This window comes from Orycteropus afer, unplaced genomic scaffold, assembly GCF_000298275.1.
Source record: "Orycteropus afer afer isolate SDZICR_OR568_19922 unplaced genomic scaffold, OryAfe1.0 scaffold00002, whole genome shotgun sequence".
Lineage (NCBI taxonomy): Eukaryota > Metazoa > Chordata > Mammalia > Tubulidentata > Orycteropodidae > Orycteropus > Orycteropus afer.
In genome coordinates, this window is record NW_006921589.1 from 24,432,132 (window position 1) to 24,444,499 (window position 12,368).

Sequence of the window (12,368 nt, forward strand, 5' to 3'; positions counted from 1 at the left end):
GTCTGTGCAGTCCTTCTGCCTAGTCCGCCATCTTGCCGGAACTCCAATTTTCATTACTTTTGACAAATGCTTTACTGAAGTTCCAAGGAGGTGTGGCTTGACCATGCTGTACCCTTTGAGGACGTTGTTACATAGTGCAGAAAAGCTGCCTGAAGTGGGCCCAATTTGTATGTGTTTCTGAATCAGAAACTGGTGTTCTTGGGTTCATTGTGCCATTCTAACCACTGAAGAAAATTGAAGTTAAAATTCCTTTTTCTTTTATTCCCTAAGTCTTAGTTTCCAGCAGGAAGCAAAAAGTAATTTGATAGACATGATGGTGGTCACTCACAAATCTACCTAATTACATTAACTCAGATTAAATTATCACATAGTTTCTAAAGTTAGAGGAAGAATTGTCACTTTTGGGAGAGAATCAGATAAGAGCTAATTGGTAATATTATAACCCACCCTCAGTGAAGTGCTTAATTAGCCAAAAACTAAGTCCTGTTAGAGCAGTCTCATAATGAGTTAGGGAAGAGCAGCTAAGAAAAGAGGTAGTTTTCTGTTTACTTACAAACATCCTGGCCTTGAGCTGTGAGAAGGGGCTCAAAGGTTAAGTACAGGAAAATGTAGTTTTATCACTTTTTGGAATAGGAAAGTCTCCCATGCTTCTTCTTCTTCTTTTTTTTTTTTTTTTCTTATTTGTAAAGAGTTATGATTAAAAGAAGTAAAGTTGAATGAAGATTTAGAGTATTCCCACCATGTATTAGAATTTTCAAGCCCGAGCAGACTCTGCAGACTGGTAGTTCCTAACTTTCCATGGGCTCACCTGGCCTAGGTCACTAGAGTATCAGGGCTTCACTCCACTCACCTATCAATGCCAAGAAACAGTGCTTGGAGTGAATTGGTTCAGTACAACCTTTCATGGTCCTGGGCCAAGCAAATGCAAAGTAGGTTGTATTTGAAATCATTTTACAATGTGTGACAATTTTGTTTCTCCCATTCCATCAAGCTAGCTTGTTGCAAATGAGTGGCAGGTGGCTTTGTTCAACATGAATTGGGTCTTTTGGTTAGACTTTTAGAGGAGGGGCCATTTGTCAAGTGCAGCAGCCCTCTTCATCAAAAGTATTCCCAACAGTTGCCCAGAATCTAGATGTTACACAATGGCTAAGGAATGTCTGCATTGAAATGGAAGGTGAGTTGGCAAATCAGGGGGAAGGAATTAGCCAATGCATAAAGAAATTCTGAGAAAGAGCCTTTTCTGTCTTTTTCTTTCTCCAAGTTGCTAGTGCTCTGTCTCCCTCCCTCTGTAGAGTTTGAATTTTGTAGTGGTGCTGAGGGAATGAAGGTAACGGACATAAAACTATCAGTTGTACCCTTCTCCCAGTGCCACAGATCTCTACTGGCTGCAGACCTTGAACATGACACTGCAATTTCCTGGTGCCACACATGAGTAATAAGCAGCTGTTTCTGAAACTGTGGTTTGGAGAAGGCAGTACTAGGTTATTTTTTAACTTAATTGTAATTTTTGATTGGTCTGCAAGAAAGTAAGTCAAATAAAGTCTGTTGTCTTAGTCTGCAAGAAAGCCATAGGCCTCGAATTCAGTGCTGACCATGTTGACCAGAATGGGGGGAGCAGGTGGGGGTATATATCCCTGAGTTGAAAGTTTGACCCGGCAGCTTTAGTGGGCTGCCTGCACACAGGAAGGGTAACATATTCAGTATACTTGCTAGCTGGCTGAATCATGAAAAATGATATTGCACAGTCCTTTAAGTTCTAGAAGTAACTGAAATGACAGAGCATGAAAAGAATCTGTAGAGAGACTGCAAAAATGAAAAATAGCAAAATCTGGAAGAAGATACCAGATTGATGTTGCATTTTGTCTTTGTTCTACAGTGTTAAAATGACATAATTTTAAGTTACGAATGGAAGTGTGTGTTCTTTGAATGCTCAGTGTAGCACCTCTGAAATCATCACATATAGACACACTCCCCAAGTGAATAAATCAGACTAATACCTTCCTTAGTACAAGAAATTAAATTTAATTGAAAACAGAAATAAACCCTTTCACCCTGTTGTGGACATCTGCCTTCTCTCAAGGAGATAGGGCAATTTGGTGTACATACAGGGAAGGTGAAGGAGGTTGAGTGCAGGAGGGTGAGGAGATGGGGGAAGAGCTACGTGTGTTTTCTGCTAATTACTTTGTCATGGTTTTGTTCACGTAGACATGTACTTTGAGGGAAATAAATGGTAGTATATGCTAAACCTCATCTCAGAAGTCTGTTTCACTATTGCTCATAACACATCCAAATGATAACCTGGTTAACTGAAGCCACCAGCCTTCTAATGCTAAAGATGATGTGGCCTTCTGACTGTTGATGGATTGGTATAATGTTATATTAACCTGTGACTATTTTAATTACATGGGGGCTCTGGTAGCATAGTGCCTAAGGCACTTGACTGCTAACCAGAAGGCTGGCGGTTCAAACCCACCAGCCACTCCTCGGAAGGAAGGTTGGGCAACCTACTTCAGTAGTGATACTGCCTCGGAACTCAAGGAGGGGTCACTACCAGTCAGGTCTGACTCAACGGCACATAACAACATTTTAATTACAAGTAGGAAAGGAGTAAGACAGACAATGTCCAGGCATCACTAAAGTGTTGTCTTACATGGTGATTCTGATCAAATTTGAAGTGTCTTAAATGTCTTCCCCCAGCATTTTGGCCTTGGCAAAAGTAAATATGTTCGTCCAGGCCTCGTCTCTTATTTACAGCAATAGCAAGGGAAATGGACCTCACTGCCGTACATTAGACAGGAACTGTGGTGGTGCAGGGGGTAAGGCATTTGGCTGTTAACCAGAAGATTGATGGTTCAAACCTATTAGATGCCCCACAGGAGAAGAAGAGGCACTCTACTTCCACAAAGATTTAAAGCTTTGACAACCCTGCGGAGGTTGCTGTCAGTCAATGTCCACTCAGTGGCAGTGGGTTTGGTTTTGGGGTTTTAGGGCTTTACGTTAACTTCTACAGCTCCCATCCAAACGGAAGGACTTGATGCCTTATAACATATGAACTTCATGCCTGCTTTTCCTCCCTCTGCTATAAATCTTAAGTGTTTGAAAGGAGGAGTGAGTCTAAATCACAGAAAATTTCTGTTTAGTTTAAGATAAGCTAATAATAAGCTCCTATTTACTGTTTAAGGAGAGCTGGTGTTATAATAGTTAAGCACTTGGCTGCTAAACAGAAGGTTGGTGATTCGAATGCACTCAGCGGCTTGCAGCAGACAGACCTGATGACCCATTCTGTGAAGATTACAGCCAAGAAAGCCCTGTGGGATAGTTCTGCTCTGTCACGTGAATCAGGATTGACTAGACACCACCCGGCAACACAAGTTTACTGTTAACTTGCTCTAAGTCATACACTGCTCAGTGCTCTTAGTATATTAAGTCTGCTCCTTCCCTCAACTGTGCAAAGTAGATATAATCCTATTCTTCAGTTGAGGAAACTGAATCTCAGAGAGGTTGAGGAACTTGCCAAAGCAGTGATGAGACGGCTCAATGAGAAGCCAGAGTAGGTGGGTTCTGTCCCCAGTGCTGCTAGTCGTTGTATTCAAAGATAAGATTTAATACTTCTAAATTTCTCCAACTACCCTGAAAATTTTTAAGTATAACGTTTTCCTTTCTGTAATATTAAAATAAGCTTGCAAATTCTAAAATAAATTTACAGGATATTTTTCTGTAAGAAAAACTTCAAAGCAATTTTAGTCCTTCAGAACGTGGCCAAAAACCTAAACTAACAAATTGGAGGAGCAGTTGATCCCAAGTAAGAGAAAAGGGGATCGGGGGAAGCCCTGAACATCTGAACTGCCATGAGGCCCATGCACACTTTACGTTTCTACCTAAATTGCACAGCAGAATGACACAAAGACAGCCCCTGCTGACAGCCAAAGACAAAAGAGGAAAGGCATTCTTAGTCAACAAGAATTTAGGGGCCTGGAAGAGAAGATATTTAAGAGGGCTGTGAGACTCAATCTTTGCCCTCAAGCAAGTTATATAGCATAGCGCCTAAGGCACTTGACTGCTAACCAGAAGGCTGGCAGTTCAAACCCACCAGCCACTCCTCGGAAAGAAGGTTGGGCAATCTGCTTCCATAGTAATACCGCCTCGGAAACCCAAGGAGGGGTCGCTATGAGTAGGGTCCGACTCGAAGACACATAACAACAATAACAATATAAAACTGCCATTTTTGTAGGTGAAAATGACCTAATATCTGTCCAGTATGTAATTGGATAAGTTAAACAGTCATGTGTTAAACAATACCAAGAGTATGAAACAGCAGCAAATTCTGTGATATAAAGGTTTCAATAACTAGGGAGAAGCCTAAGAGGTCAATGACAGCTGAAGAAGTCAAAGATGACTTTCCATATCGAGACAGATCTAAGCCATGAAGCCTGGGTAAAATATAAGTCAGTGCTAAGAAAAAAAGAGAAGACACAGAGGAAATGACATGGGTGAAGGCACAGGAGCAAGAATAAGCATATTCTACCCTCGGAAAGTTTGCTCACGACAGAAGATGTATATTGGGACCTGGGAAATGTGTTGGGAGAGGCAGTCTGAAATCAGTTTATGGAGACACTTGTACACTAGGAAAAATGTAAGTTCCACGCCTGTCCAGTTCACTCTTATATCCAGTATCTATTACATAGTAACTCTGTGGAATTTTATAGAATGAATGAGTGAAGAGTTTCTATCTACGATTAAAAAAAAGAATTCACTGAAGATTTGAGGAAAGTAGTAATAACATGATGAAAGTGATATCTAAAACTGATTAATATGTATGCTGGATGGATCAAAAAAAAAGGACTGGCATCAGGAAATGAAATTAGGAGTAATCTAGAGAGTACTAATGAGAGCAAGGAGTAAGATGAAAAAAAGAGATGTATACTAGAGACATTTAAAAGAGAATTAACAAGACCTCTGGAAATACTGTGCTAAATTAAGGAAGCCAGTCACAAAAGACTACACACTGTCTGATTCCATTTATATGAAGTGTCCATAAGAGGCAAATCTGTAAAGACAAAAAGTAGATTAATGGTTGCAGAGTCCTGGAGGATAAGGGGAAAGAGGTGTGAATGGTAATAGCTACAGGGTATTTTTTTTGGTAGAAATGATTAAAATATTCTGAAATTGTGGCAATAATTGCAAAACTGAAATATGTGCTTTAAACAGGTGAGTTGTATGGTGTGCAAATAAGATCTCAATAAAGCTATTATTATAAGAGAGAATTAAAAAACCATGGTCAATGACAGGCTATATGTGGTTCATGGAGATAAAGAGCTACTAACAGTGGACTACATCATTTCCAGTTTAATTCTCGATGAAATAACACAAACGGCCACTATTGTTGCTGGTAGGGGCCATCAGGCGAGCTCTGACTAGCAACCCTGAGTAGAGGGAGAGAATGGAACACTGCCAGTGCTGTGCCACCGTCACTATGCTTGAGCTGTCACCACCATGTCGATTCATCTCACTAAGGGTCTTCATCTTCTTAGTTGACCCTCTACTTTACCAAACAGAAAGTCCTTCTTGCAGTCCATGGTATACTCAATATTCTTGTCCAACACCAAAATTCAAAGGCATCCATTCTTCTTCAGTCTTCCTTACCCATTGTCTCTCTTTCACAGACGTATGAGACAACTGAAAATACCATAGTTTGGATTAGACACACTTTAGTCCTCAAAGCGACAACTTTGCTTTTTCACACTAAGGTCTTTTGCCAAAGATTTACCCAACGCAATCCGTCATTTGATTTCTTGGCTGCTGCTTCCATGGGTGTTGATTGTGTATCTAAGTAAAATGAAACTGTTGACAACTTCAGTAATTGCTGTTTATCATGATTTTGCTTATTGGTCTATGATTTTGATAATTTTTGTTTTCTTTATGTTGAGGTGTAATCTATACTGAAGGCTGTAGTCTTTGATCTTCTTCAGTGAGTGCTTCAAGTCCTCTTCACTTTTAGCAAATAAGGTCATGTAATCTGCATATTCCAAGTTTTTAATGTGTCTTCCTCTGATCCTGATGCCTCATTCTTCACATAATCCAGCCTCTTGGATTATTTGTTCGGCATAAATAAGTATGGTGAAAATAAGTATGGTGAAAGATACAACTCCGACATACACCTTTCCTGATTTTAAACACCATTATTATTTAACATTGTTTGAGAAGTGCTGGACATGCAGTAAGACGTGACACATAAACAAGAAGTGTAAATATTAGAAAGAAACTACCAGTTGTTTCCAGAAAACCCAAAAGAATCACATAAAAATAATTAGTGTTGATGAAAGTTCAGTAATATATTTATATGTAAGATATATACCAAACTCAAACCAAACTCACCGCCGTCAAGTCAGATCCAACATGTAGCAACCCCTCCTTGGGTTTCCGAGGTGGTATCACTACAAAAGTAGATTGCCCAACCTTCCTACTGAGGGGTGGCTAGTGGGTTTGAACCACCAGCCTTCTGGTTAGCAGTCAAATGACTTAAGCACTGCGCCGCCAGAGCTAAGTGCCAATATTTTCTGGTATACCAGGAGTACCTAATAAGGAAAAATACTATATAAAAGTTTAACCTTGAAATAGCCAAAATATGTGAATGGTTTTTACAAGGTGGAAGAAAAACATACACTTTTATCAAACAAGTATAAAAGAAGTTTTAATAAGATAGAGATAAGCGTCTTATTCTTAATAAGAATTAACTCTAAGTAAGAATAAATAAACATTTCTGACAATGTAATTTGATAAAATATTTTTAAAACCTTCAAAATGTTTATACCCTATCCCCTGTGTAGAGGAAAAGATGCACGCACAGATGCTCATTTTATCTTTTTGTCATAGGTGATAACTGTCATATCCTCCTTGAGGTCTTCTTATCTTCACTTCCTTCAGACAATCTTTATTCACCTGGCTTCCATACTGTTCTATATCCTGGTTATTTCCCCCTAAATGTATTATTGTTTGCTAGTGCATCTCTTGAAATGTGTTATTAACCTTAGTTGTTTAGGGGAAAATGGGATAAGGAAAACCAAGCTCAGTTGAAGTTACCACAATTTAGAAATAACCCCATGATGCACTGAAAAGTATTTACGGGTAATTGAGTATATGATTTGGTGGTGGTTATTTGTTAGAAAGTATATATTATGTTTTGGTATTAGAAGGATGCCTTATTGAGGTTTATTGGAGTTAACAGACCCTGAAAAAAAATAAAGGCGGTCTTTCTGTGGCTTCCTAAAGGTAATACAGAGGAGAACACGTTAAAAATGGTGGAAAACATATTTGCTGGACCCAGGATACTTTCTACCCCATTTTTAAAGGAAAAACTCTACTCTTATAAAGCAGTAAACCTGATTTTTCTGTTCACTATTTACATTTTAGTGCAAAAGATATACACATTAATTGTGAAAAAATGCAAAAAGCAAAAATATGCAAAATGAGAGACTTGCTTCTCCAACTTGTTCCCCTCCCTAGAGGTAACCACTACTGTATTTGTTTTAAAACACCATGGGATTCTTCCATGATGTTTTAAAAACTACCTCAGTTTTTATCTCAAATATTAATGTATAGTTTTATTTTACTGCAGAACACATGATTACATTCTTTGTAGTCTTTTATTTTTATATTGTCTATTACTATTACATGGGAGTTCTGGTAGCTAGTGCCTAAGGCACTTGACTGTTAACCAGAAGGCTGGCGGTTCAAACCTACCAGCCACTCCTTGGAAAGAAGATGGGACAATCTACTTCTGTAGTGATACCACCTCGGAAACCCAAGAAGAGGTCACTATGAGTTGGATCTGACTCCACAGCAGTGAGTTTGGTTTGGTTTGGTTTATTACATACTCATCTTGACATTGTAATTTCTTTTAGATATGGTTTACTACATTTCCTTCAGATGTTATCAGTTATTTCCAAAGTACAGTTAATTTTGTTCTTTTTTTAAAAAGATCAAAATCAGCATGTTATATGCACATGCTAACATTAATGTGGGCAAAATAAAGGCAAATTTTATTTTGTTAGTGTGTTAACTGCTGAAGTGTTTGAAGCCCATGCTGTATGAGGTAAGTGAGGAGGGATCTCACTAACCATGGTCCTAAACTCATGGGTGTGTGCAGACCCAAGAGGTCAGGTGAATATGAGACACAAACAGGTGGAAGACACCAGGCCTGGGGGGTGACTGTTACTGGAGGAAACGGGCCTTGTGCGGAGCAAGCAGCCCTACTATCATGATGGAATTCAGGCTTAGTTTTGCAAGTTCTTCTATTTTCCAAAATATGCCAAGAGTCTAGACTTTTATGTAGACTCTCCCAATCTTTAAATCAGTTCATTTAAAAAAAAAAAAAAAAGTGTACAGGATAAAAAGAAAAAATCTAAGTCTGAATATGCTTCTCAAACTGTCTATTTACAACCTCTTTGCATTGTTGTATACTATATTTTTACCCCTCCCCACAGTTGCTATATATTCTTGGGATGATATGGTGAAAGAGCTATCCCATTAATTCATCCGAGAAAAGGTATTATTGAAATAACATAAAATTCTACATAATACTTACCCTTATGTTTTTAATCTATTTTGGGAAAACCACACACTCCCCTTATACCACACCATAACTATGAACTTGATCTCTGAAAGTAGGGTTCCCCATTTCTTGAACCTCAATTCCCTACACCACATTACAAAGAAAACCCACTGGTATTGAGTCAATTCTGACTCATAGTGACCATATAGGACAGAGTAGAACTGCTCCATAGGGTTTCCAAGGCTATAAATCTTTACAGAAACAGACTGCCTCATCTTTCTCCCATGGAGTAGCTGGTGGATTTGAATGATCACCCTTTTGGTTAACAACTGAATGCTTTAACCACTATGCCACCAGAGCTCTTACAAAGAAAGTGGCATGCAAAAGAAGTCTCAGCATCCACTAGGTTCACTAGGGAGATGGGAGAGGGGGAATGGAAACCACACTGGGTGACACTGCAAAAGGGAATGATATCAAAATTACTGTCTATAAACTTTTTTGCAGTGTTTCAGTAGAAATTCATTATTTTTTCTAAAAATATCCCTGTATCTGATAGGTGGAACCACTGAGACTATGGCTCCTAGCTGCCCTTCAGGTCTGGAATTGAATCCACACCTGTGGCTTCCAGCCAAACAAAAGACAGGCATATGAGTTGGATGTACCTGAGGTAGATATACTCCTTGGAGAGAACAATCATGGGAGAAAGAAGGGCTATTTATGCACAGGGAGAGAGCTCAGGGGGCAGGGGTACATGGAGGGATGGACACAGGGAAGAGGTCACTATCAGGAGGAAGTGGAAGGGGAACTGCTGCATTGTGGTAAATTGTAGTCAATGTCACGAGACAGTGGGTGTGTGAACTGCTGTATGGAAAGTGAATTTGCTCTGTAAACTTTCACCCAAATAACAATTAAAAAAGAAAGAAAATATATCCTGGAGTGACTTGTAACAACAAAACAATTTTTGCAAGCCCAGTTTACATCTGTCAATGTACCTACAAGGCTAAAATTCTGTGCTGATTTACTTTTTCAACCTTCGGAAGCATGCAGTCAGAATTGTCATTATTACCCAATTACAATGATACTTTGAATCATGTGGTTTCATCTGTGCCTGCTACAAGCACATGCTGTTGTTTTTGTTGCTGCTGGTGTTTTTTTGTCAAGTTTTCTGGTGTTTTAGCTACACTATTGTGGTAATAGTATTGTGAGCCTATTTGAAAATGAAATAGTAATTAAAGGAAAAGAAAGAAAAAGTAAAGCTTCTGCTCAGTTACTAATAATGTCACAACTAATAATGTAATTCAATGTAGAAAGATTTTACAAAATAATTTTGCTATTAGTATTCATATAATCTAAGAAATATTAATTACATTTAAGCAATTTGAAACTATATCACATACTGTTCAATAATTGAAATGGATCATAAACATTACTAAGGAGACTGTATGGTCTGGGATGGGAGGAGGTCCATGAGAGGGTTACCCCATGAGTTACCACACTGGGTGACACCAACCCCAGTGATGCCACTGTCAGCATCTTCATTTTCCAACATTCAGTGGTTTAAACCAGAGAGTTCTTTCAGAGCTAAAATACTATGTCTTTTCTTTCTCAGAGTTGCTGAGAAATTGTAATTAGAGGTTTTCCTGTTGTGTAAAGGAAAGGAATTCCAGTCCTCCTGCATCTGCAAGACTTCTCTTCTCAAGGACTGTGCTTCCCTGTCCCGTTTCTCTTTCTGCAGGTGATAGAGGGAAAGCTGGCTCCATTCTTGGGCAAGGTCGTTAAATTTGCCACCTCACACGTGTACAGCTGCAGTCTGTGTAGCCAGAAGGGGTTCATCTGTGAAATCTGTAACAATGGAGAGATCCTCTACCCCTTTGAGGATATTTCAACAAGCAGGTACAGAACATCTTGTCTATAACAGAATACCTGAATGTGTCACATGCAGTTTTATTTGGCAAAGGCAGACCAACTTTTTAGTCAAGTACTGTTTCTCTCTCTTCACCTGATTCAGGTTTCCATTTTGCTTGGAGAGCATTTTTTACCAATGGTTCTTATATTTAATTCCAGACTTTACCTTGCTATCTTTTTCCAGAATGAGATAACAGAGTTGAAAAGAAACATAGCCTAGCTCTGCCTTTTTAGGTGACAAACAATGTTCAGATTAGTTTTTAGAATGAAGATAGGGAAGAAGAATCTCCACAACCTTTTCAGGGCCAAGGGAAAGGCAGTGGGATGTGGCAGTCACAGAGGAAGGCCGAAACTGGATGGGCCTCTGAGAATATAACTAGAGGACACTGGTGAACAGCTGTCTGGCTCACCACATGCTTGTCTCCACAGATGCACTACAGGGTAGTGATGGAAGTTTTAAGACTCAGAGGAGAGAAAACTGGGAGTTTATGTGGGCTTATTCTTCTAACCAAAGTAATATTTGGGCATCATCACATCCATTGATTGATGGATCCTTGTTTCCCCACTTACTTGAGAGCAAGGTTTTGACTTGGGTTTCTGGAATCACAAAATGATACGTATCACTTCCCCTTTCATCCCAAAAGCATAATAGAAATATCCACTGTTTGTGTGTATGTGTATTGGATTTGTTGAACATGAATGTCATGGCTCATTTCCCACCCTGCATGCCTCACTCTGTGGTTCAGAACAGAAGGTGAGGCATATAGCCAGGGAGAGTTGAAACATGTAGGGTAGAGCTGGGACTTAAGAATTGACTCAGCCATTCTGGCCTCTTAAACCCAAAAGCTACTTTTAAATATCCAGGAACTTGGGTTGAACACACACACAGAAAGAAAGACATATACACCCACATGTATACACACTGCAGTCTGCTTTTTCTTGAATATAGGCACTTGGCCCATAACCTAGAGATTTAGACATGTGTCTTCAAAATGCATCCCACACAAAAACTTGTACACAAATGTTTATAGCAGCATTATTTATAATAGCCAGACAGTGGAAACAACCCAAATGTATATCAACTGATGAATGAATAAACATAATGTAGTGTATCCATACAATATTGTTCAGCCTTTTAAAAAATTCAAGTACTGATACATGTTGCAGTGTGAGTAAACCTGGAAAAAATGATGGTAAGTGAAAGAAACCACTCATATAAGGAGACATATTGTGTGCTTCTGTTTATGTATGTCTGGAATAGGCAAATCCATAGCAATAGAAAGTAGATTAGTGGTTGTCAGAGACTTGGGGAAAAGAGGGAAGGAGAAATAACTACTAATAGATACAAGTTTATTTTTAGGGTGCTAAAAATGTTCTGGAATTGAGTTGGGGCAGTGGTTGCATGATCTTGTGAATGCACTAAAGAACTATCAAATTATATACATTAAGGAGGTCTGGTGGCATAGTGCCTGAGACATTTGACTACTAACCAGAAGGTTGGCAGTTCAAACCCATCAGCCACTCCACAGAAGGAAGATGAAGAGGGTGAATTTTATAGTATGTAAATTATATCTAGAAAAAAATTAATAAAATTTAATTTAAAAAATGCATCTAACTGAATAGATCATCTATTGGGCCACAAAATTCACTTCAATAAATTTTAAAAGATTGAAGCCATACCAGGTATGTTCTCTGATAGAGTGGAGTTAAAGCTCTACACTAGAAAAAATTATGAGAAACTCCAAAATATTTAGAAATTAATCAAAAACCAAACCAAACTCACTGCCATTGAGTCGGATCCAACACACAGTGACCCTTCCTTGGGTTTCTGAGGCAGTATCACTACGGAAGTAGATTGCCCAACCTTCCTTCTGAGGAGTGGCTGGTGGGTTTGAACCGCCAGCCTTCTGGT

General features: G+C 39.0%; 1 protein-coding gene across 1 annotated transcript in view; it reads left to right on the forward strand.

Moving 5' to 3' along the window:
* The window catches only part of PLEKHM3 (pleckstrin homology domain containing M3), a 249,371-nt gene that overhangs the window by 199,291 nt on the left and 37,712 nt on the right, over nt 1-12,368 (forward strand). Inside the window, exon 6 of the mRNA XM_007934715.2 lies at nt 10,287-10,444. Coding sequence (XP_007932906.1) covers nt 10,287-10,444 — 158 coding nt within the window. The remainder of the gene's footprint in view (nt 1-10,286; nt 10,445-12,368) is intronic.